The sequence below is a fragment of the Schistocerca piceifrons genome, chromosome 1, assembly GCF_021461385.2.
Source record: "Schistocerca piceifrons isolate TAMUIC-IGC-003096 chromosome 1, iqSchPice1.1, whole genome shotgun sequence".
NCBI lineage: Eukaryota > Metazoa > Arthropoda > Insecta > Orthoptera > Acrididae > Schistocerca > Schistocerca piceifrons.
The window spans coordinates 1126035692-1126060371 of NC_060138.1; the positions used below are offsets into that span (position 1 = coordinate 1126035692).

A 24680-nucleotide genomic window follows, 5' to 3' on the forward strand; every position below is an offset into this window, starting at 1 on the left:
AGTGCAGCGTGGTTGCATGAAGTGAAAATGGTGACTCCACAGCAGTGCGTGCAAGCAGTAGTGTGGTTTGCAGAAACAAAATCGCCAATTGCTGTGCAAAGAAATTATCATTGTGTATACAAATGTGATCCATTTGATGTGAAAACAATTAAGGAATGGTATAGGAAGCTTCTGGCAACAGGAAGTGTTCTGAAACATTCTGGTGATGCACATTACGGAGTTTCAAAAGAGACAGTGGAGGACATCGAACAAACATTTCTCAGAAGCCCAAGTAAGTCAATTCATCAAGCATCTAGGCAACTTGATGTACCTCAATCAATACTGCATCATGTAGTTCACCAACATCTATGTATGTGTGCTTACAAAGTGCAAATTCTGCAACATCTGACACCAAACGACAAACCACACCAATAACAATTTGCTATGGATATGCTGCAGCGTATTGATATGGATGCCAGCTTCCTGCAAAGATGTTTATTCTCAGATGAGGTAACCTTTCATCTGTCAGGAAGGGTTAATAGGCATAATGTTCAGGTTTGGGGTTCACAAAATCTGCACATTGTCATTGAACATGTTCTTGATAGCCTTAAACTAAACATCTGGTGTGGGCTAATGCACTACAGGATTGTTGGACCGTTCTTCTTTGCGGAACAAACAGTGTATGGGTCAATGTATCTGGGCATGTTGGAGCAGTTTGTATACCCTCAGATACAAGATTTGCAACCTGTAATGGATCTGGGAGAAGTGGTATTTTTTTTACCGGATTTATCGATACCAAATTGTAAATGTTTTTTTATATTTTTTGTCAGAATTTTTTTATTATAATTTACCTTATCTTATGTTAATTTACTTATATTTATGAGAGTGAAAGCATATTGATTACTATTAGTAAATGTATCGAAGAATAGCAAAGAGACTGATTACAAGTGGAAGCTTGTGTGCTGTGTAAAATATCTTTGACGCTGGAGTCGTCTTTGACTATACTCAGTCGGCAGTTAACTCTTGGTGTGTGTTGATGGTAGAAGAATGTGCAGGTCGCCCTCATAAATAATTTTGAATTATGTTACTATTTTTTTTTATACAAACTATAAGAAGAAACTACATTCGAAGAAATGGTAATTGAAGCACCAAAAATGAGGCAAACACATTGAACCAGGTCATTTCTGCAGCCGACAAAGACGCATTGTGGAATCATACTCCCAATAGACAACTGAAGCCAAGACCAATACTGCCTCGTAAACATCTAACGGAAAAGGTACTGTCACGAAATATGCCAAATTTAAGTAAATAAAAAAAAAGTGAGCATATTTCAACTTTGTGTATCAGCCGAGATACCATATTTCAAACCCAACATCATTTTTCAACAAGATGGTGCCCCGGAGCATTGGTCAACGGCTGTCCGCAAGTTCCCAGACAGGAAATTTCCCAATCATTGGATCAGATGCAAAGGACCCATTGCCTGGCCACCACGTTCACCTGAAATTATGCCACTTGATTTCTTCATGTGGGGATTCGTGAAGGACCACGTGTATGCGACCAAAGTGGACGATATTCCTACATTGCGACATCTTATCACTTATGCGTTTGCAACAATAACAGAGGAAATGTTACAAATAATTTGGCAAAAAAGTGAATATAGACTCAATATTCTTCGTGCTACAAATGGTTCACGTGTAGAGGTGTATTGATGATAAATAAATAAATTCTTTGAGATGCTCAACAATTTTTTTTCCAACTGGGCCTTTGAAATTAGGGTGGTTTGAGTGGGACATCCTGTATATTTAAGATATTTTGGCGTATCCTACAGCAGTCTGTGGAAGAGATATTGACATATAATTTTTTTGTAAATATGTAAATTTGTAAATATGTATTATTATTTTATGTCATATCCTACATCCTTGAAGATCTCCTCACTATAGACCTATTGAACATAAAAATGCATCTGCTGTAATCTATTACCTCAATAAATACTCATATGCAATTATGTTTCACAAGTTTCTGACATTAATTGATATCATCTTCTGAAATAGTGTTTTCTGTTTTTGTAGGTTCCAAAGTTGCTGATTGAGGCTGGAGCAGATTTGACTGTGAGAGATAAAAATGGAAAGTCAGTTTTACATGTGGCATTTGAAAACTGTAATATCAGACTCATTTATCTTCTTATAAGAGAACACGCATTTCTACTGGACAGTGGTAATGTGGATAAAAATGGGAAAACCATCTTACATACAGCATTTGAGATTGCTGATACCTATATCGTTGACCTTATATTACAAAAGAACAAGGCATTAGCAGAATGTGGTAAAACAGGTAGCAGTTTTCTACATTGTGCTATTAAAAAAGTTATCAGTAATCAATATTACGGTAACGAAGCTATATCCGATAGCTATAGCATTGTGAGATACATACTTGAAAAGAATCTGGTCCCAGTAGATCACCAGGATGAGCAAGGACAGACAGCTCTACAATTGGCGGTTCATAGAAATGATTGTTGTGTGAGGATTCTATTGGAAGCAGGAGCAAATCCTCGTGTAAAAGACAACCAAGGGAAGGAACCTTTGCATATCACAGCCAGCCATGGGAATGCGATGGTAAGAATGAAGTATAGGTATTATTATAAAGCACAGGGACAAATTATGTGGTACAATCAGCTGTAGTTACGTAGTGCAAAAGTCAGTAGGCCTATTCAGAATAACATCACGAAACACATTTTGTTTTGGAAATGGAAATATGTCTATAAAAACCATAAATAGAAAGGGCAACAACATTACAGTTAACATGAATTGGTGGATCTTACTGTGAAGTTTGGGTTTTACATTCAGAATTCCTCTCTTGTGTGTGTAATTATAATATGTTGTTAAGGGCTGTGATGGCTTGGGCAGACAAAACCACATCAATCATATGCAGTGTAAAAGGAAGTCATGTGGAACCCAGCCAACTGGGTTATACAAGAATATTTCCAATCTTCTTGTGTAACCCAGACAGCTGGGTTCCAAATGGTAAAAGGAACAGATCCAGCTACATTGTTTTGGGGGTAGAAGAACATAGAAAATGAAGTGAGACATTGCTGTGCGGATATTGAATTAGCAAGTAATACAAAATTGCTCATGTGAACCCAGTCCTTTACTTGGAGAACTTGATCAGAATTGTTGTAATGTCTTTTAGAAGAACAGACTGTCCCATACATTGTCTATATAATTAGCAGTAGCAGTGGTAGTGGTAGTAGTAGAGTAGTAGTTTTATTTATTTGTAGATCAGTTTTTCATGGATATTGGACAAGTCTCAGTATTAAAATTTAAGGTTGACAAAAATAACATGATTCATATAAACAGGCATGTCTAGATTAACTAGGATGGGAAAGGTAATTGGCTATTGTTGCATAGTAGAAACCATCTTGATATTTGTCTGAAATAATCAGGGAAACTGCAGAAAAACTAAATCAGGATGGCTGGATGAAGATAGGGGCCTCCACCCTCCTAAATACAAGGTCAGTCTGCTTAAAACAGTTCTACCTCATTCAGGTTGTCTCTAGTGTACAGTAGTGTTTTACAGATAAATTATTTAATAATGTAAAATTCTAGTGTTACACTGTTCATTCGCTTCTCACTCCCAGTTACTGCACATGCTATACACTCTATTTCATAAAGTTGTGCTAAAAATGCTGTCAGCTGAGGCCACAACCACAACAACAATGTCTGCTTTCCACTTTGTGTACTGCAGCTTCCAGTTTGGTAGCCCAAAGAAACTGAGTCAACATGCTGCTCTAAAAGCGAGATGTTGAGCTCAGAAAGAGGATAATGTGTTAATATTATACATTGCATAGCTTTGGGAGTAAGTTTTTCCAGAAAAGAAAAAACAAAGGAAAATACATAGTCTGAAAGTATTGTGTGAGATAAGAGATGTTTTATTATCGCTGTTATTATTTATTTGTGTAAACCTTCAATGTGTATAATGCATTGCTTACCTGGTATTTTTCAGCTGCCATTTTAAATAGGTATGTGTTAGCAGGCGAAATACCCTCAGACTTCAAGAAGAATATAATAATTCCAATCCCAAAGAAAGCAGGTGTTGACAGATGTGAAAATTACCGAACTATCAGTTTAATAAGTCACAGCTGCAAAATACTAACACGAATTCTTTACAGACGAATGGAAAAACTAGTAGAAGCCAACCTCGGGGAAGATCAGTTTGGATTCCGTAGAAACACTGGAACACGTGAGGCAATACTGACCTTACGACTTATCTTAGAAGAAAGATTAAGGAAAGGCAAACCTACGTTTCTAGCATTTGTAGACTTAGAGAAAGCTTTTGACAATGTTGACTGGAATACTCTCTTTCAAATTCTAAAGGTGGCAGGGGTAAAATACAGGGAGCGAAAGGCTATTTACAATTTTTACAGAAACCAGATGGCAGTTATAAGAGTCGAGGGACATGAAAGGGAAGCAGTGGTTGGGAAGGGAGTAAGACAGGGTTGTAGCCTCTCCTCGATGTTGTTCAATCTGTATATTGAGCAAGCAGTAAAGGAAACAAAAGAAAAATTCGGAGTAGGTATTAAAATTCATGGAGAAGAAATAAAAACTTTGAGGTTCGCCGATGACATTGTAATTCTGTCAGAGACAGCAAAGGACTTGGAAGAGCAGTTGAATGGAATGGACAGTGTCTTGAAAGGAGGATATAAGATGAACATCAACAAAAGCAAAACAAGGATAATGGAATGTAGTCTAATTAAGTCGGGTGATGCTGAGGGAATTAGATTAGGAAATGAGGCACTTAAAGTAGTAAAGGAGTTTTCCTATTTGGGGAGCAAAATAACTGATGATGGTCGAAGTAGAGAGGATATAAAATGTAGGCTGGCAATGGCAAGGAAAGCGTTTCTGAAGACGAGAAATTTGTTAACATCCAGTATTGATTTAAATGTCAGGAAGTCATTTCTGAAAGTATTCGTATGGAGTGTAGCCATGTATGGAAGTGAAACATGGACGATAAATAGTTTGGACAAGAAGAGAATAGAAGCTTTCGAAATGTGGTGCTACAGAAGAATGCTGAAGATTAGATGGGTAGATCACATAACTAATGAGGAAGTATTGAATAGGATTGGGGAGAAGAGAAGTTTGTGGCACAACTTGACCAGAAGAAGGGATCGGTTGGTAGGACATATTCTGAGGCATAAAGGGATCACCAATTTAGTATTGGAGGGCAGTGTGGAGGGTAAAAATCGTAGAGGGAGACCAAGAGATGAATACACTAAGCAGATTCAGAAGGATGTAGGTTGCAATAGGTACTGGGAGATGAAAAGCTTGCACAGGATAGAGTAGCATGGAGAGCTGCATCAAACCAGTCTCAGGACTGAAGACCACAACAACAACAACATGTGTTAGCAATCTCTTTAATCTCCTTGGGCAATTTATCGTAAAGCTTATAAGTCACGTCATTTTGAATAAAACACTTGAGCTTTCAATAGTTCTCTCCATCATCATCATCAGGGGTTGAAATCACTGACTATGGGGGGCTGCAAGGTGTTATATAGATGTAATGGAAGCTTCTGAAACCTTCCAGAGAGGGCTGGAGAGATGCATACGCAGAAGGCAAGTTGGGCAGCTCGTAGCATCTCCGTTCCACATGGTACCGAGTGACATCACATGGCGCGAGTGGCTGAAGCCACGCTTGAAACTGCCACTGCTGTATCCCTACAAGTGTCAAGCCTACATCTATGCTTTTGCTCAATGTCCAGAGCCTGGTCCCATGCTGTACTAAGTATGTAGCCATGATCTCTGTTAAAACTGTTACTGTTTACTCTAATTTTGGCTGCTTCTTTGATAACAGAATCCCAGTTTGATGTTCTGTGAGCCGACACTCTTTTTTTTTCAAATTGTATTTTATGCCTGTTTTCTAGGTAATGTTCAACCATGACTGTTTCTTTGATACGTCATGAATGCTCTGCACAATGCCCAGCAACATTGTGAATGATATGACCTATGTGAATACTACCACATTCATAGGGCACACCATTCAAAAAAGAACACAAAGACTTTTGTTGTCTTTAACAAGGCATAACATATCTCTTATTTTGGAGGTGGGCCAGTACACTGGTCTCACTCTATGTCTCTTAAGCATGTGCTCAATCTTGCTAGTAGTTGCTCCACAGTATGGAAGGAATGCAGCTGGCTTGTACTCTTCCGCCGATTCACAAGGCATCTTTCATTGGTAGCACTTGAAAGATTTAGCAATTTTTCTCATACTGTAACCATTTCCTCTGAACATGCACTTCAAATACTGAAATTCAGACTCTGGATGGTCGTTGTCAGAAATAATCTTTGCCCTGTGTACTAATGTGTTCAGTACTGCTTCCCTATGTACAGGGTTGTGAAAACTGTTGGCATTTAAGTACCGGCCCATGTGCATAGATTTCCTGTACACTAAATGATTGAGCCAGCCTCCTTCATTCCACTCAACTAAAACACCCGGGTATTGTAGCTTTCCATCCATCTCCAACTCAACGGTAAATTTAACTTTGGGATGGTCACCATTCATGTAGTTGATGAACTGCTGCAGTGTATTTTCACCAGAGGCCACATCAAGAAGAGGTTGTCAACATTCCATAGAAAGCAAGATGGTCACAACCTCGCAGAGCTCAGGGCTTGCCCCCCATAGTGCTCCATGGAAAAGTTGGTGACAGCCGGAAATGATGGAGATCCCCTGGCAGTGCCATCAGTCATCTCATAATATTCGTTGCAGTGCATAAAGTACATTGTTTTTAAGGCATGGCAGAAAGGCTTGACAATATCCAGCATGTCTTGTACTGGCACTCTCACAAAAAGTGACAAAAAGTCCAGACTGATCAGTACGTCATTTTGGCCTTTCTTTATTTTCTTGAGAGCCACAATGAATGACAGTGAGTTAGCAACATGATGTCCCAGTTTGGGTGCTAATAGGCATGCCAGATGTTTTGCCAGTCTGAAGGCAGCTGAACTGATTGCACTAGCTGTAGGCCTCAAAGGAATATTTTCCTCGTGTATCTTCGGCGATGCCTAAAGCCTGGGATGTCTGGTGGCATGAGGCATTAATTTCTTCATCACTTCTTATGGCATGCTAGAGTCCTTTATTAACTTCCTTGTCTTTCTGCAATGTTCGGTGTTGGATCATGACTAAGCTTCCAATATTACTGAAGTGTGCCACCACAAAAGACTTCAAGAACACTATTTTTGGCTCTTTCTTGTGGTTTTAAAACTGTGTTCATATTCTGTGCATTTATTCCCTGGAAAAGAATTTTTTAGCTAAGAACTGAGTGTGTGTATGAATACTATGGAACTTAAAGACACTGGCTGTTATACGCTGATGAGAGCAATCAAATCGTGTAATGCTTATGACATTCTGTTTGCAAATATCTTTGTGTGGTGATGCCATTTCAGCTGAGAATCAATATTCATTCCTAGATATTTTGTGTTAATTATGCAGTCTATAGAGGTGTCATCAGCATTTAATTTAACAGTGTCATTTTTCCTTTTCAATTTGAAAATCTTTATTTTCAATGTCACTTTATTGCATATTGACCAAGTGTAAACTTCCTTGAGGTTTCTGTGGGGCCATCACTATGTGCTTGGGGTGAAAGCAAAATTCTGGTTTCATTGGATACATTGCCTGTTCAGCATTTTTTACAACTTGTTAAGAGGCACTAAGAAAGTCACCATGCTGATTAATTGAGCTTTTAGATACCCGATGAAAGAATTAACTTAGATTAAAGTATATAGCCTGCAATCTTATTGACTTGAGTAGAATTGTCTTCAGTGATGAGTCCCAATTCAAACTGAAACCTGACAACCAGTGAATACACTGCTGGAGATGTCCACATTATTCTATGCTCCGTTTTTTTTTTTTTTTTATTTTTATTTTTTTTTTTTTTTTTTTGCCCTTCATGGCAAGCCATCCTGGACTTACATTTCAGCAAGATAAAGCCCGCCTGTACTGGATGAGAGTTTCTGCTGCTTGTCTTCATGCTTACCAAACTCTTCCTTGGCCAACAAGGTGGCCGAGTCTCTCCTCAATTGAGAATGTTTGAAGCATTATGGGCAGGGCCCTTCAGCTAACTTCAGATTTGACAATCTAGCACACTACTTGGACAGAGTTTGGCATGATATCCCTAAGAAGGACATCCAACAACTGTATCAGTCAGTACCAAACTGAGTAACTTGCTTGCATAAGGGTCAGATGCGGACTAACACATTACTGACTTGCCCAATTTGTGAAGCTCTTTCTCTTGCATAAATAATCCAGTTTTTCTGAAATTGTAATCATTTGTTGGTCTGTACATGTAATTCACATCTATTGATTTCCATCCCATTCAGACAATTCCTTCATGGTGCATCTTTATTTATTTATTTTTTCATTGGAGTGTTATTTCGCTTGTTTTTACTTAGGATCAAGTTTACAAAATACAATACATTTAACAACTTTCATAATTTTATTCACATTTAAACATTTTGCTACTGATTTCATGTATATATTTTAGTACTCTATTTCAAGATAGCAGAGCCCTAACCATAACTTCATCATACTACTACTCACAGAAGTCATTACTTCTCACAAATAATCCCTAATACATAATCACTGTCATCATCCTCCTCCTCATCATCATCATCATTATCATCATCATCATTAGTATCATCCTGCATCATTATTCACAAAAATCCTCATTACATCCTAATAATGCATTGTACTTCATCACTATTAATTCCAACTTGGTTGCCATAATATGTTAGGAGCGTAGACACTCATTGTATTGTAACTTGAGGAAAGAGAGCACATTTTTCCTTTTTGTTACCTAACCAGCTCTCAAGATTTTACACTCTTACATTGCCAGTTTTTACTTTAAAAAAAATTTTCTTCATTTCTTCATACACACTAATTCCTTCAAAGTCAAACTGAAATAATAAGTTCAAAGTGTTTTCATACATACAGGGTATAATGTAAAGCTGGACCAAACTTTCAGGAAACATTCCTCACATGGAGAGGAATAAAATGTGTTAAATTCAAACAAGGGTAAGTCCCAGATGGAATGACATTATGGAAAGGATAGATTACTACTCACTGCATAGACGAGGCACTGAGTCATTGACAGGCACAATGAAAAAGACTGCTAAAATATTAAACATTCAGACGAAGTCCTTCTTCCAAAACAGAATGTCACAGTTGTGCTTGTGTGAACGAGTGTGTGTTTTCTATTTTGGGAGAAGGCCTTCTTCTGAAAGCTTAATATTTTAGCTGTCTTTTCCATTGTACATGTCTGCAACCCAGTGCCTTCTCTACACAGAGAGTAGCAATCTATCCTTTTCGTGTTGTTGTTAATAAAATGTGTTATGTGGACATGGGTTGACATTAGAGTTCATCTTTTACTTCTCTTTGTAATCACATTAATAATGGCAAACACACAGAAACAGAAAAAAAACAGCATTACATGAAACATTTTCTTACATGAAATTTTCAAAATACCCTCTGGGTTTTGTTTGTTTAGAATTTACAGCACATTATAACTCTTAGGGTTACGGCCAGTGTTTGTTGTTCCAGTTGAATGAAGGTAATGTTGACATGTGACACACTTCATTGCTTGAATCAAACAATGGAAAATCCAGGATCAAATGTAACAATATTATGAAAAGGAAAGTTGCTACTCACCATATACTGGAGATGCTGAATCCCAGATAGGCACAACAAAATACTCTCAAAATTAAAGCTATTGGCCATTGCCCTTCGTCAACAATAGACAATAGAAAAACACATACACACACACATGGAAACACAACACGAACACACGACTGCAGTCTCAGGCAATTGAAACCACACTGTGAGCAGCAGCACCAGTGCATGATGGCAGTGGCGACTGGGTGGGGGTAAGGAGGAGGCTGGGGCAGGGAGGAGGAGGGTTAGTATGGTAAGGGTGGCAGACAGTGAAGTGCTACAGGTTAGACAGTGGGCAGGGGAGAGGTTGGGGGGGGGGGGAGGGGGGGAGGAAGTGGTGGAAAAGGAGAGAAATAAAAAGACTGGGTGTGATGGTGGAAGGATGGCTGTGTTGTGCTGGAATGGAAACAGGGAAAGGACTGGATGGGTGAGGACAATGACTAGAGGAGTTTGAGGCCAGGAGGGTTATCTGAACATAAGATGTATTGTAGGGAAAGTTCCCACCTGCACAATTCAGAAAAGCTGGTGTTGGTGGGAAGGATCCACATGTCCACATGGCACAGGCTGTGAAGCAGTCATTGAAATGAAGGATATCATGTTTGGTAGAGTGTTCAGCAACAGGGTGGTCCATTTGTTTCTTGGCCTCAGTTTGTCAGTGGCCATTCATTTGGACAGACAGCTTGTTGGTTGTCATGCCTACATAGAATGCAGCACAGTGGCTGAGCTTAGCTTGTAGATTACATGACTGGTTTCACAGGTAGCCCTGCCTCTGATGGGATAGGTGATGTTATTGACCATACTGGAGTAGGTGGTGTTGGGAGGATGTATTGGACAGGTCTTGCATCTAAGTCTATTACAGGGGCATGAGTCATGAGGTAAGGGACTGGGAGCAGGGCTTGTGTAAGGATGGATGAGTATACTGTGTAGGTTCAGTGGACGGCAGAATACCACTGTGGGAGGGGTGGGAAGGATAGTGGGCAGGACATTTCTCATTTGAGGGCATGACGAGAGGTGGTTGAAACTGCAGCAGGGGATGTAATTCAGTTGCTTCAGTCCTGGGTGGTACCGAGTTATGAGGGGAATCCTCTTCTGTAACCAGACGGTAGGATTTTGGTAGGTGGTGGGTGACTGGAAAGATAAGGCATGGGAGATCTGTTTTTGTACAGGGTTGGTAGGATGATTATGGTATGTAAAGTCCTCAAAGGAAATAGTTGGTATCTTTTATATAGGAGGGTAGGTTATGGGTAATATGTTGAAGGTGTTGGTCTACAAGAGCAGAGATCCTCTCAGTACGAGCACACTAACCAGCCACAATGAGGCCTCATTACTGCTATTGAACACTACCTTTCCCAATGATCCAACAGATTCCAAACCAACAACCTCCTTCCTACTCACCCTGAACAACTATATCCTCACCCACAATTACTTCTCCACTGAAGGTATTACCTACAAACAAATACAGGGTACAGATATGGGCACCCGCATGGCACCATCCTATGCCAACCTATTAATGGGTCATCTAGAGGGATCCTTCCTAAACACCCAGAATCCTAAACCCCTCACCTGATTGACATTCATGGATGACTTCTTTGCTATGTGGATCGAAGGTGAGGACACACTATCCACATTCCTCCAGGGCCTCAACAATTTCTCCCCCATTTGCTTCACCTGGTGCAACTCAACCGAACAATCCACCTTCCTAGATGTTGACCTCCACCTCAAAGATGGCTACATCAGTACCTCTATCCACTTAAAACCTACTAACCAACAGCAATATCTCCACTTCAACAGCTGCCACCAGTTCCATACCAAGAAGTCCCTTCTGTACAGCCTAGCCACCTGAGGTCATCGCATCTGCATTGACAAACTGTCCATCTCGAGATATATCGAGGGTCTCACTGAAGCCATCACTGACCGTAATTATCCTCCCAACCTTGTACAAAAACAAATCTCCTGTGCCTTATCCTTCCAGTCTCCCACAACCTCCCAAAGCCCCACCGTCTGGCCAAAGAGGAGCACTTCCCTCATAACTCAGCACCACCCAGAACTGGAGCAACTGAATTACATTCTCCGCCAGAGTTATGATTACCTCTTGGTGTGCCCTGAAATGAGAAATGTCCTGCCCACTATCATTCCCCCCTCCCACAGTGGTATTCAGCTGTCCACCGAACCTACACAATATACTCATCCATCCTTACACAAGCCCTGCTCCCGCTCCCTTACCTCATGGGTCATACCCCTGTAATAGACCTAGATGCAAGACCTCAGTACAATCACTAACATCACCTATCCCAGTGAAGGGAGGGCTACCTGTGAAACCAGTCATGTAATCTACAACCAGATCAACCACTGTGCTGCATTCTATGTAGGCATGAAAACCAACAAGCTGCCTGTCCGAATGAGTGGTCACCGACAAACTGTGGCCAAGAAACAATTGGACCAACCTGTTGCTGAGTATGCTACCAAACATGATATCCTTCATTTCAATGACTGCTTCACAGTGTGTGCCATCTGGATCCTTCCCACAAACACCAGCTTTTCTGAATTCCGCAGATGGGAACAATCCCTGCAATACATCCTACATTCCTGTAACCCTCCTGGCCTTGTCACTGTCCTCACCCATCCAGTCCCTTCCCTGTTCCCATTCCAGCACTGCACAGCCATCATTCTACCATCACACCCGGTCGTTTTATTTCTCTTCTTTTCCACTACTTCCGCCCCCTCCCCCTTCCTCATCTCTCCCCTGCCCACCATCTAACCTGCAGTGCTTCACTGTCTGCCATCCCCACCATACTATCCCTCCCCCTCCCCACCCTAGCCTCCTCCTCACCCCCACCCAGTTGCCACTCTCATCATGCATTGGTGCTAAAGTACGCAGTGTGGTTTCAATTGCCTGAGACTACAGTCGTGTGCGCGAGTTGCATTTCCGTGAGTGAGTGAGTGAGTGAGTGAGAGAGAGAGAGAGAGAGAGAGAGAGAGAGAGAGAGAGAGAGAGAGTATGTGTTTGTCTGTGTGTGTGTGATCTATTGTTGATGAAGGCCAAAGGTCGAAAGCTTTTATTGTGAGAGTCTTTTTGTTGTGGCTATCTGTGACTCACCAACATGGTAAGTAGCAACTTTCCTTTTTATGATATTTTACACATCATTGCTTGTGTTGACATGCAGTCAGTTTCACTGCTCTACTAACATTAACCATGTAGTGTCACAGGTGGTCATTAAGTACAATGCAAATTAAGTGTATTCAAATGTGGAGTTGGCAGATGCCCATTCGCTGTATGGATTAACAGGTGGTTATGGCCATAGTGCTCGACCTTTGTATTGGGAGGTACTTCCAGAAAGACAGAGCCCTGACAAGGAGACATTTGAAGCAATTGATAATCATCCTAGCGAGCATGGGACATTTTAGCTCACTACTTATGAGTGGTGGAGGCCTAGAAGGACAAGGGCATCTCAACTGTAGGAGGACCATCTCCATGTAGTTGTTGATAAATCTAGTGTCAGTGTAAGACAATTAGCTGCAACAAGTAATATTGCTATTTGACTGTCCAGAATGTGCTACATGAGAACTTGCAGCATCTGTACCATGCCCAGTGTTTGTAGGGACATTCAGCAACTGGTTTTCCTGCATATGTACACTTCTGCAAATGGTCAATTCAACAATATGTTAGCTGCTGAGAATTCTTTTGGGTTGTATGCCCGTGGCCCATGGAACTTTTCCATCCCCGACATTTCATCCGAAGCTACGTTGGACATCTTCGAAGGTCCAACGTAGCTTTGGATGAAACCTCAGGGATAGAAGAGTTCCATGGACTACGGCTATACAAACCAGAAGAATTCTTGGCAGCTGAAACATCCAGTCGTGAAAGACTTCATTGTTAGCCCTCACATTGGTGCAAATATGCTCTCCATGGACGATAAATAGTTTGGTCAAGAAGAGAATAGAAGCTTTTGAAATGTGGTGTTACAGAAGAATGCTGAAGATTAGATGGGTAGATCACATAATTAATGAGGAGGTATTGAATAGAATTGGAGAGAAGAGAAATTTGTGGTACAACTTGACTGGAAGAAGGGATCAGTTGGTAGGGCATATTCTGAGGCATCAAGGGATCACCAGTTTAGTATTGGAGGGCAGCATGGAGGGTAAAAGTCTTAGAGGGAGACCAAGAGATGAACACACTAAACAGATTCCGAAGGATGCAGGTTGCAGTAGGTATTGGGAGATCAAGAAGCTTGTACAGGGTAGAGTAGCATGGAGACCTGCATCAAACCAGTCTCTGGACTGAAGACCACAACAAAATCAACATAATTCTTCTCAAGTTAGGATGCCATATACGTCTCTCTTTCCATCTGCCCAGTGGTCTTGATTAATTGATAATGATTAATTAGCTAAAGATAGCTTTAACTCATTCATACTCAACTAACACACACTCCAGTCTCAATTACAAACTATGAAACAAATCTTTTTAATAATATATTTCTCACTTTTACCAACTCAAACTGAGCAATTCTCTCAGAATGTTACCTTGTCTGGACAAAACGTTAACATTTTTGTAACTACGGTCTACTGTTTATTATTACAAGACAAGTAACTATCATGATACAGAACAGCAAACACTTTGAATGTAACTTCTTAATTACAAGTATTATGCAGATAGTCATGCAGTCAATATGACTTGCAGTGTAGAACTGTGAAAGACTTAACAATATATTTTTTTCCAAAAATAGCAGTTCAGTAGAGATCAGTGGTATTCTGTGGATAAATAGTCTGTGTCCTTTGTACTTTCCAGTCAAAAGTTCGGCTTTGATGGATGCACTGCATTCCCTGCTTTAAAGGATTGTACCTTCTTTTTCCATCGAGCTCACTCTATACCCTCCACTCATCTAAAAATTCCTTTAGGGAACCAGCTGAGGCTTTGCTAGTATCCAAGTAACTGTTTTCTAGAAATCTCCTGGAATAAACCACCCATGTTACTGTCTTGGGGGCTAACAGTGTGCTTCACCCTGGTTTCTTTTACCAAAACTCACCACGTTATCAAAACAGCTTAACTTTCAATTGTACCCTTTTCATCTTTGTGGGTTGCCCTTATGTAGCCTTGTGGCTCCTCGTAATAAATAAGTTCTCCATTTTTCTTTTTTTCTTTTTTTTCAACTCTCTATAATCTGTGTCCACTTGTGATTTAAGGTCATCAGTCTGTCCTAGCAAATCCTCTACAGTATCACCCAGTCTTATTATGTTATTTTTCTGTATCACCTCCCGTTTATTTTGAAGCATTACCACAAAACATTCAGGACTTTCTGAAGTTGCTTAACTGTATATCAACACACTGACGAACCTCCCTGACCCATTTGTCAAGTTCATCTCTTGACTCATCCCTTATAGAACTTACATCTATTGCCAATTGTTCTATGTTATGATTCATTGCTTCTTTATCTAGTTTGGATTCTAAAATGTGCTCATAATGTTTTTCCATATTCTTATCTGTCATTATTGATAGTTCCTGTTTAAAATAAGCTTTCTCCTCCTTGACTGACCACTTTTCTGTACTAATTCCTGAAGTGTAAATTCAGTTGTTCCCAAACTGTACCCAGATTTTCTTTCCTTTCCTTAAAACTAATATCCACTTTGGAATCACAGCTACTTATTTGAGCATTACAGGTCACCTCACTCCCTTAAGACTGTCACTGATAGGATTTATATTATAAACTAATAATTCTCTTATTTCTTTTGTAATTCATGTGTAATCTGATATTGAGCTTAAAGTTTCCATGAGTGTCTTTTTACTAAGTACCACAATACCATACATGAAAACTTTACTCCACTTATGAACAAATTGCAAACAGGAAATATTTCTCTAAATATACTGGCACATCCTTTTATTGTTATTGGCGCTGCATACTTTTACACCAGTGTTTCATTAACAACAACCATTGTACACAATATTTAAAATTTCTTTTGTCTACACTTGTTCCATCAACAGAACAAACTCACCCTGTTTGTGGATATAGTAGTTAATGTCTTGTAGTGATGCCAATGCCAGAACTGCTAGGAATGCGCTGTTGAGGTGTGATGGGTTGGTCAGTGTGACATCATGGTCAGTCAGCAGATCTGCGCTGCAACTGGGACTGCACAGCCATGTAGTGTGTCTGACTGCAGACAGCTCTGTAGAGCTCATGCAGAATTACTTGGCCGGTGCGCAGAAATGCTTTCCCATTCTCAGGACTGTGTGAGTCCAGTCATCTGTTGCAGCCACCTCAGTTGCCTATTGCCTCTGCAGCTGTGAGCTTCCTCTGTTATGAATGAAAAATTGTCTGCCGACCTCGGCTAGACTGCCAGAATGGATACATGTGCATTCACTGCAATCTTTCTCAAACAATTTTAAAGAAACTATGTGGTAAAAATCTTTGTCTTCCACACACCTCATAGTCTCATGATGAATTACCTATCATTTTGTAAATGGTCTTAGTTATGTGGTATTTCTGTATTTAGTAATGTACTGTACTAAATTAAAATACTTTACAATGAAAAATAGGCGCCTTATGAGTTTGTGTTTGGTTAATATTAGTCCACAGTCCACATGGTACTCTGTACAAAAGGGAGCTAACATACTGAATTTTTCTTTACACTTGAGATGAGATCCATATCTGTCACCAATCTCAAGAAAATGGATTGCATGTAGTGCACTCAGTTCCAGTCACCCGCACAAATGATAGTGGAAGTGAAACACTCATCTCATAAACAGTTAAGGATACATAAATGAATTTTTGGCAAATGATAGCTTGCAAAGCAGAGAGTACTTTGCCACATAGCTAACATGTGAAACTTTCCTATCTTCCATGATGTACAGGTGACTGCGAATTTTTTTCAATGAAATTGTAGCAGAACTGCCAGAAAATATTAATATCTTTGCCTTTTTTGTACTTCATTTTACTTTACTTTGGTTGTTGACTAGTTGGTGTGAGACATTCGTCATGACTGTTACCATGATTGTCGAAAACTATTTCTTTGTGTTTTGATTTATCGTGTGCCAATAAAATATTACGTAGTGAAAGCAAATGGTGTTTTCTGTGTTATAAGTATAACACTCACCATACTGGTGACCTCTGATGCACAACATACGTCCGATTCGACAATGTGGCCGTTTACTTCGACATCTCCACATCGCTCACCTTCTGCTCCTTTCGGACTACAACATGATACTAATGGTGCCTATACACTGCCTTTCCACGTATTCCTACGCACAACGCCACCAACAACTGGGATAAAATCGGAAGATAAGTACAACGTCGTGGAGTTTTCTCCGTCATCAACAATGCCGTTGTGGACTCGTTCAACATCGTCAGTGATGTCACCTGCTATGAAATCTTTTTCTACGTTCGTCTATAACAAACCAATCATGAGTGCTGTGCCTAAATTTGTGACTCACAGTGCATCATATTCACAACCTCCTGTGACATGTAGTGTGCAACAGTGCCCCAACACTATGAACCTCACAGACTTTTCGAGCCCACAGATCACTTGGAGCTCCCCATATATTGCTGATAAATCAGTTTCGGACACATTCTCACTACAAAAACAGATGGGTACAAATTTCAGTGACAACAATTACTGGTTGGACAGTCGTCCCGCCCCGATTGTTTCCGCAGCCCCGGCTGCGCCTGCCGCCCTCCCGCGCCAGCCGTGTTTAAACCACCCGCCGCGAGTGACAACTTCATAAACACTCCACCACTCCCATCCGCTGTGCTATCAAATCTGTTACATCCACAACGCAAGAGTGAGAAAATTCCTAAACTACCAAGGTTCACGATGGACAATCCACATACGTGGTTTATTTTGGCAGAGACTGTATTCACCGCCCTAAGACAGTGCTAAATTTATTGCACTTATTAATGCCCTGGAGGACCACGCTGAGTGGGTACAGGACTTAGTGCTGTCGGCGGCCCCCGCAAATCATTACGCACTGGCAAAACAACAGATCTGCGAACGTCTAGCTAAGACTACGCAAGAGTCTGTTTTATACATACTGCGAGATGTACATCTCAAAGACTCGACTCCTTCACAACTGGCAAAAGTATGCCAGATGAAGCTTTACTTTCTTTCTGGGCTGCAAAGCTGCCGCAAGCTAACTGCAGCTCCTGTCACACGACCGGGAACCTCTACAAGCGAAATTATTGCTGGCCGACGCCGCATATAAGATAATCAACAGAGGAAAGTTATCTACGTGTGTCCCCCTCGTTATTACTCCTTCCCCGCATGGCAGAGGCCGATCTTTCCAAAACAACAGACAGAGTACACTGGCTGAGCACCAGATTCCACACCGTCCTTCACCATCCCATACCACCGCTTCAAGTGACGTCCATCACCCGGAAACAACACAGGATCAGCAAGTTTATCCTCTCTGCTGGTATCACTCCGTTTACGGTAATACAGCTAGGAATTGCCACTCACCCTGTGCAATGCACCCAAACACGCATGGCGGGCCGCTATAGGCGCACCGGTCCGCACTGTGATGTCAAGTCGCCTAACAGATCACAGGCTAGTACTTCCGAATTATTCTCTCGGACGTTTGTATATCCAGGATATAGCTTCTCAGAAATGGTTTTTAGTGGACACTGGTGCCGATGTGAGCGTCATTCCACGTTCAGTGGTCACTTCTACAATCAAGCATTCGCCACACCAAATCAGAGCAGCCAACAATTCCTTGTTAAAGGTTTATGGTGTAACGCAACTTCGCATTTACTTCGATGATACACATAATTATGAATGGACATTTTCGGTAGTAGAAATCGACGAGCAAGTATTAGGATTGGACTTCTTAACTGCTCATAACTTTTCTTTGGACTTAATTACACCTGCCCTCTGCTCAGTGGATTTTAAACAAAAATTTTCGGCGAGATTTTCCCCATTCACGCCGACAGAATGCAGCTCGAATATGTCCTGTCAACCAACAAAGAGACAGTTTCTATTCTATCTGAGGAGGTCAAAGCTGCTGTAGTGAACTTAGTTACGCAACACCTTGAAATCGACCAACTGTCTCAAGACAATGCAAGGCTGCTTCAATGTTGTGATGCCCTGACTGATGAATTGTGCGGGTTTAGAGAGGAGATCAAGATTAAAAGTAATAACACGCACGAAACTACACGGGACCTGCATTCCGCACCGCTGTTTATACGCAGCCACAGCAGCACATGCCACAACCCGGACAGCGAAGACGGCAACCCGCCCAGCAACCCCCCTCCCTGCACTTCAGCGTCTGCCTCTCATCAAAACACACAGGTGACAGCTGTTACAGGCAGCGCCGCACACGCGCGCGCAACGATTCCTTCGTGCACTGACACCATAGTCAATGGAACCCCGCCGGCTGTTGCGCAGCGCAGCTCCACGGACATCACTGCAGCTTTCACTGAACTACCGTTCAATGATAACGTGTTTCAGGTTAGTTCCCTTTCATACTTACCGCGCACCGACGATAACGTCGCGTCTTCCTGCGTCCCTCCACGTATTTCGGCCACACATATTCACAAAATCAAGGCCATTACTACAGGCGTCTGTCACCGGCTTAACACAACTGAGGGACTGCCTGTCCGTTCTCGCCCCCATCGCCTCAGTGCAAAAAAACTTACCGCTGCCAAATAATGTATTAATGAACTTTTACGCTTGGGTATAGTCCGCCCCTCAGACAGTGCGTGGTCTTCCCCAATACATGTCATTCCCAAAAAGGACAATTCCTTTCGACTCTGTGGAGACTATTGGCGTTTGAATGCCAGAACAATACTTGATAACTACCCTGTCCCACACCTGCACGACTTTTCACAATCCAAGTTTGGTGCCAACTTTTTCTCTGTGTTAGACTGCAAAAAGGCATACCATCATATTCCGATGCACCCAGAAGATATCCCCAAAACTGCTATCATCACCCCATTTGGACTATATGAATATTTGTTTATTCCTTATGGATTGAAGAATGCCGCTCAGACCTGGCAAAGATTCATTGACACCATTCTACGTGGCCTTAATTTTTGCTATACCTACCTAGACGACATTATTATTTTCTCCACAACTGCAGAGGAACACAAACAACACCTCCAACAGGTTTTTGATAGATTGGCACAACACGGAGTTGAGATTAATCATGACAAATCCCAACTGGAGAAGCGGGGGGTTATTTTCCTGGGACATTTGGTCAATAATGAGGGCATTCGTCCCACCTCAGATAGAGTACAACAAATACTTGACCTTCCCCTCCCTCAAACCTAAAAAGAGCTACGTAGATACCTCGGAATGGTAAATTTTTTTAGACTCCACATTCCACATGCGGCATCTCTTCAAGCCTCTCTCACTGAGGCCTTAAAGGGAAAGAATACCGCAGGTGACAGACACATAGAATGGGATCAGACCATGCAGCGAGCCTTCGACTCGCTTAAGTACGCCTTAGTGAATGCTATTACCCTGTCTCACCCTCACCCTGACGCCTCCCTGACAATAACCACAGATGCTAGCGATAATGCCATTGGCGCAGTTTTGCAACAGACCCTACCAACGGGTACTACACCCCTGTGTTTCTTTTCAAAAAAGCTCACCGAAATGCAAAGAAAGTGGTCCGCATTTGATCACGAACTTTACGCCATTTATGAGGCCGTAAAGTACTTTCGTACAGATATTGAAGCCCGACTTGTGACAGTTTACACAGATCACAAGCCCCTTGTCGAGGCTCTCCGCAAACCAGCATTAGATGTACTACCCAGAAGGTTCCGCCATATGGGTTTAGTATTACAATATGTTTCAGACTTCCAATATATCAGGGGTAATGACAATGTTGCAGCAGACTACCTGTCACGCCTGTCCTCCCTATTGATCCTCACCGCTTACACGAGCTCCAGCTATCCAACCCAGAGATACAGCACCTTCTCTCTGACTCTGATACTTCCTTACAAATTTCTCCACTTCCCTTCCCTAATGATGATTGCTCTTGTATTGTGACATTTAAACAGATCATCCTTGTCCTATAGTCCCTAAAGCTCTTAGGAAAGACGTTTTCGACACAATCTACAATCTCGTCACCCAATCATTCACGCGACTACGCGCCTCATTACGGAAAGATGTGTTTGGCCTAATGTAAAAAGAGATTGTAATCGGTGGGTGAGAGCATGCATACCTTGCCAGAGAGCCAAAATACACAAACATACTAAGCCCCCATTAGGCAAATTTACTATGCCCTCAGGTAGATTCCGTCATGTCCACTTGGACCCTGTCGACCCATTACCGATATCTAACAATTTCCGTTACTTACTGACCATGATAGATCGTACCACACGTTGGGCCGAGGCTATCCCCATCGCGGACATTACGGCCGACACTGTAGCTAATGCTTTTGTCCACCATTGGCTTTCTCGTTTTGGTTGCCCTACTTCACTTACCACAGACCAGGGGAGACAATTTGAATCTAATCTGTTTAATCGCCTCTGTCAGCTGTGTGGTATCAACAAATTCAGAACTACAGCCTATCACCCACAGTCTAACGGCCTAATAGAACGATGGTACCGTACCCTGAAGGTCACTCTCATGTGTCATTCTTCCTCATGAACTGACGCACTCCCCTGGGTCCTTTTAGGGTTGAGGACGGTTTTCAAAGAAGACCTTAAAGCGTCAGTTGCTGAGATGGTATACGGAGAAAACCTCGCACTTCCGGCGGATTTTCTTGATGATCCACCTCTACTTCCCGAGGATCAACTTCCCGAGTTGGTATGACAGGTTCGACAGCATATCACCAAGTTACGTTTTCCACAACCTCGATCGCATGCTACCCCTCTGGTTTTCATTCACCCACACCTCAGTTCTTGTAACTATGTGATGCTTAGAGAAGACGCCGTGCGTCCACCCCTTGCTCCACCCTACACTGGCCCATACCGGGTCCTGTCACACTCTGAAAATACTTATACGATCCTCTTTAAGAACAAACCATCTGTCGTATCAATTGAGCGATTGAAACCAGCATGGATCCTTAACGACACCGACATACACGATAAGGAATCTGTTTTGCAAGAAACTTCAGAGGCCTGTCCTAACCCTTCTCCACAAGCTAATCAAACACTCTCTGCAAGTCAAGGCCCCCCTCTTCTGTACTCCACGCTTCCGAGTGCCAGCAGTAATGAACTAGTGTTTCAAGTGAACTTGAGTGACTATGTTGTGGACTCTATAAAAATACAACTTGTGGATACTTTTCTTTTTTTATTTGAATTCAAAACAATTCTGTGCCATCTGACCAGAAAGACATTAAGCTATTACAGTGCTTCAATGTCGCTCCTGGTACTTCACAAAATGACATTTCAGCCTATGTAGGCTCCAATAATGTTTTATTTATAAGAGTAAACCCCCCCCCTTCTCCATCGTCTTCCCCGAATCCTCCTACCCCTATTGCTATCACCCGTGCTGGCCGCACCGTACGGCCACCTCTCAGACTTCAAGATTACATTACGTCATGCCTTAAATGTTTACCTTCCCTTTATCACCTACTCCTCATCACTCCTCCTATGTGCTCCGCGCTCCTCGGTGGGGGGGGGGGGGGGGGGGGGGGGGGGGGGGTGCTCTGTGGCATAACTGCCAGAAAATATTAATATCTTTGCCTTTTTCGTACTTCGTTTTACTTTACTTTGGTTGTTGACTAGTTGGTGTGACATTCGACATGGCTGTTACTGTGATTCTCGAAAACTATTTCTTTGTGTTTTGATTTATCATGTGCCAATAAAATATTATGTAGTGAAAGTAAATGGTGTTTTCTGTGTTATAAGTATAACACTCGCCATAAAATAATGAAATTCTTCGAAGAACTATCGATAGATGGCAAAATGAGAATTAGTATGGATTTTGTGACATCATAAATGTAGGAAAGACATTTTTATCTTTTTTTATTTTTATTTTTATACCAAGCATTAGCTTTTCTTAAGTTGTTGACCTTCACTTGGCCTCAGTTGTGTAGTTAGTAGAGTGTTCCAGGATTCTGTCACAATTGCAGCTGCATTAGCGTATTAGTGAGTTGAAAATGTACAAATACCACTGTGTTTTTGGAAAGAAGCTACTTTTAACATGGCAACAAAAGAAAGAAAAAGTGCGCAAGACAGGCAAAAATAATCGCTCTCTCTGATCAAATTTCGGTGTAATCATGAACCCTTTGTGTTTTCAGTAACAAACAGTTCCCTTGTCAAATTATTTGTTATACTGGCACAACCTGTTAATACAATCATCTGCAGACTCACTAGCTGTAGATTATAAGTTCTGAAAGATACGTGTTTGTGAAGGCTTGTGCTGTAGAACTGTACTTCCCCTACCGCACTGTCCCGTCAGCAAGGGAGGTGCCTCCCCTGCCTCACCACTACCACAGACCCCTCCCCTACCACACCTTCTGTGCAGCTAGTGGCCAAGCAATACTGTGTGCACTCTGCTTCACCCCATCATCCATCATTACTCTCACTCGACTGATACAATGCCCCCCCCCCCCCCCCCCCCCCTTCCCCATGCCCCGTTAAGCAGCATCGAGGTTTTTCCTTCAACCACTTTGTGATTTGGTGCTACCTCTTCCAATCTTCCTCTCCTTTCATGGCCGCCCCATGTGCAGTGGTCAGCTTACATAACATACTGACAGTGAGTACAGGTGCCTCATTGACATCAAGATCAATCATGAAATTGTTTAAGGACATTTGCAACAAGAAGTCCATAGGTAAATGGTTTACACAGGTTCTTGCCACTTTTCCTTGTGGGCAGAAGATTGGAAAAATACCTTTTAACTTAAAATTAAAGATTTAATGCATCGATGTTAGATTTTCACCATTTTTAGTGGTCTTGTTTATCCTGATTGCTATGCCTATCACAGATAAACTTTGTCTCCATGTAGCTATGGGATGCGTAATTAACTAATTCATTCAGATTCATATTCAAAGTCACTGCTCTAATACTTTACATACACATCAAATAATGACTGAACCAGTTGTATTCAAATATACAGTGATGCATAAGCTTTTTATAATACTCACCTTTGTTTTTACAATAAACAGTGGTTCCCATCAGATCACTGAAGTTAAGCACAGTCAGGCTCAATATTCTAGTACTTGGATGGGTGAACATCCAGTCTGCCGAATGCTGTTGGCAAGCGGGATGCACTCATCCCTTGTGAGACCAATTGAGGAGCTACTTGATTGAGAAGAAGCGGCTCTGGTCACGAAAACTGACAAAACAGCTGGTAGATCAGTGTTCTGACTACATGCCCCTCCATATCCGCATCCAATGATGCCTGTGGGCTGAGGATGACACAGTGGCTGGTTGGCACCATGGCACCTTCATGGCTTGTTCGGGTGTAGTATAGTTTAGTTTCTGTGCAACATCAATCTGGCAAATAGCTGCGTGTTTATTAGAAGGGATTTTTGGGATTTCAGCCAGTTATCACCAACTTCACTCCAGGATATTTCAGCTGGACACCTGCCAGTCATCTTCTACATCCACGCCTACATCTATACTCTGCAAACCACATGAGATGCATGGCAGAGGCCAAGTCCCATTGTACAGTTACTATGGTTTCTTCCTGTTCCATTCATGTATGGAGCACAGAAAGAATGATTGTTTCAATGCCTCTGTGTGTGCAGTAATTATTCTAATCATATCCACATGATCTCTATGTGAACAATACATGGAGGGTTGTAGTATATTCCTATAGTCATCATTTAAAACTAGTTCTTAAAACTCCATTGATAGACCTCCTCTGGATAGTACATGTCTGTCTTCCAGTTCAGTTCCATCAGAATATCTATGACTTCCCAGGGATTAAACAAACCTGTGACCATTCATGCTGCCCTTTTCTGTATGCATTCAGTATACCCTGTTAATCCTGTTTGGTATGAGTTTCACACACCTTGAGCAATATTCTAGTACTGGTTGCATGAGTGATTTGTAATCAATCTCACTAGTAGACTGATTGCACTTCCCAAGGAATTCTACAATAAACCGAAGTGTACCACTTGCTT

At 41.6% G+C, this 24680-nt stretch overlaps 1 protein-coding gene across 2 annotated transcripts in view; it reads left to right on the forward strand.

Annotated features, from left to right (window-relative positions):
- Positions 1-24680, forward strand: part of LOC124779165 (serine/threonine-protein phosphatase 6 regulatory ankyrin repeat subunit A-like) — a 303064-nt gene that overhangs the window by 235743 nt on the left and 42641 nt on the right. For both annotated transcript variants that reach the window (XM_047253694.1, XM_047253693.1), the window contains exon 13: positions 2049-2591. In XM_047253694.1, coding sequence (XP_047109650.1) covers positions 2049-2591 — 543 coding nt within the window. The remainder of the gene's footprint in view (positions 1-2048; positions 2592-24680) is intronic.